The 2,500-nt window shown below is 47.7% G+C and overlaps 1 protein-coding gene across 1 annotated transcript in view; it reads right to left on the bottom strand.

Annotated features, from left to right (window-relative positions):
• Positions 1-2,500, bottom strand: part of ccm2l (CCM2 like scaffold protein) — a 34,779-nt gene that overhangs the window by 7,742 nt on the left and 24,537 nt on the right. Inside the window, exons 7-8 of the mRNA XM_063208841.1 lie at positions 1,535-1,598; positions 283-439 (exon numbers count right to left, since the gene is read on the bottom strand). Of these exons, the coding sequence (XP_063064911.1) occupies positions 283-439; positions 1,535-1,598 (221 nt within the window). The remainder of the gene's footprint in view (positions 1-282; positions 440-1,534; positions 1,599-2,500) is intronic.

Raw genomic sequence — 2,500 nt, 5'->3', positions numbered from 1 at the left:
CTGTCTTCTCCTCACCGAGGTCATATATTACTCTACATTGCTCTCTTTCACCTTTCTCAAAACTCTTTTTCTCTGTACAACTCCCTCTCTCGCTGTACACATCTCTCTATACATCTCTCTCTCTCTCTCTCTGTCTCCCTCATTTCACTCTATACCAGGCGGGGCAGACAGGGATTCTCTAAGTTCAAGACCTGTCCACCATCTCTGGGGCAACTCTCTCCCTTTCATTACCTCCCCTCCCCACCACCACCAAAACCCCCCCCTCTCCTCTCCTCTCCTCACCGTGATCATGTACTCCTGCATGAGCTGCATGCATGCGTTGTTGGGCTCCCCGTCGCTGTGTACGGAGGCCAGGCTGCGGTGGGAGCCCTGGTAGGACAGGGACGAGCACTCGCTGTAGCTCTCACTGTAGTACGGGTCGAAGGCCTCCGAGCCATCACTGTGGACACATGCACAGACTCAGGCATACATGTACAGGTATATGGGAGCACACACATAGACATATACATAAATATGCATGTGTACACACACACACACATACACACATACACACACACACGCACGCACGCACGCACGCACGCACGCACGCACGCACGCACGCACACACACACGGATGCATGATGCATGGACGCATGCTTGCACACATGTGCATTGCTGAAAATAATGAAATAACAACATATCTACAGAACAGTAAGTATAAAACAAAAGGAAAATATCACATTGCAGCATGGTTGCATAATCTTGCACAATTTGTTGCAGAGAGAATGCCACAACACAACAGCCTTGAACAAAAAAAAACCTCCCCAAAGGGACTTGAATTTTTAATCGCACACTTAATCAAAGTAAAACTATTAAAAGCGCTCCCTTTTTCCTTGCCCCGTTAATTTTTAAATGTGAGTATATAGCCGAGCAGTTACAAGTCCTCTTGCTGGGGCCTGAGGCTGCGCTTACTGTAAGTACCTGTGTCTGAGGTGCTAATTAAGACTCAGGAAGTAAGGAGAGAGAGAGAGAGAGAGAGAGAGAGAGAGAGAGAGAGAGAGAGAGAGAGAGAGAGAGAGAGAGAGAGGGGGGGGGGGGTAGCACATGCAGTATCCTGGGGGACAAGTGGCTTCCCCTGTGGGACTTACATCCTTTGTGTTATTTGCAATTCGGGTGCTATAATTAAGTGCAATTAAGTCTATATCTGGCACTTAGCTTTAGCCAACGACTGTAGATAATGCATGGATTATTTAATGTGTATAATTATCATCAGTGTCTTTCATGACTCATTGTATGCTTGGATGATATCTGTACAGTGTCATAAATGTCTGTACAATCTGTCCAGCATGCATCATCTTTGTACTCCTTTACAGAGTTTCTAGTTACGTAGATGTATTAGTTCAAATTTTATTCACGCATTCATAACATCTTCATGACTTACGATGCACAAAGAGGCACAGAGAATAGAAAGACTGAAACTGTCAGAAACTGTCTGTCTGCCATGTCTTTCTGTCTGTCTCTGTCTCTGATTGCTTTGGTCCTGGCAGCGACTTACAAGGAGCTGCAGCAGCTGAAGTCAGCGTCATAGCCGTATGTCATATCTGTCAAGCAGCTGTCACCTAGGCAACCGGAATAGAGGGAGAGCGCGAGAGGGAGAGCAGGAAGAGTGAAGGATGGGAAGAGGGGAGGTGAAAGGGAGTGAGGGAGAAAAGAAGAGAGGAAAGAAAAATAGAGATCCATTAGTCATCATCATCATCATCATCATCATCATCATCATCATCATCGCTGCTGACAGCTTTTTCTGGGCCCAAGACAAAATCATCTGAAAGCACCCCCCCCCCCCACCCCCATCCAATACAGGGTCCCAGCTGTCTCCCTGGGCCTGGGACAACTGACCCCTTTCTGACTCCCCTGTCGGCTTCCCTGATGATGATGATGATGATGATCATCATCATCATCATCATCATCATCATCGTCATCAGCGGGGAAACATAATGGTTAGTCTCTGTGGAGTTGACCTCTGCTTCCCCACTGAGAGGCAGATCCATCAAAGCCTCAGCGGCGCTGTTGCAACACCGCTGCAGAGAAGAAACATGTCATGTCCCCCTAAACCCCATCCGTCAGCCTGTGATAGCGCGCCACGAAGATTAAAAGCATATGTGTGTACGCACATGCCTGTGGTTCCTTTTGGCTGTGACTGTGTGAGTGAGTACTTGCATGTGTGCGACTGTGTGTGCTTACACGTGGGCTTGTACAGTGCTTCCTTCTGCAGTCTATGTGTGTGTGTGGGTGTGCATGTGTGTGTGTGTGTGTGTGTGTGTGTGTGTGTGTGTGTGTGTGTGTGTGTGTGTGTGTGTGTGTGTGTGTGTGTGTGTGTGTGTGTGTGTGTGTGTGTGTGTGTGTGTCTGTGTGTGTGTACTGCGTCTGTGTGCGTGTGTGTCTAGGAAAGAGAAGCATTTTTGTCAGCCTCCACAGTATCTACTTTTCTTTGTCTGTGGACCGTGAATCGGTATGTACGTAC

The sequence above is a fragment of the Engraulis encrasicolus genome, chromosome 10 (assembly GCF_034702125.1).
Source record: "Engraulis encrasicolus isolate BLACKSEA-1 chromosome 10, IST_EnEncr_1.0, whole genome shotgun sequence".
In the NCBI taxonomy this organism is placed as follows: domain Eukaryota; kingdom Metazoa; phylum Chordata; class Actinopteri; order Clupeiformes; family Engraulidae; genus Engraulis; species Engraulis encrasicolus.
The sequence above is the reverse complement of the archived record's forward strand: the minus strand, read 5'-3'. Positions and strand labels throughout refer to the sequence as shown.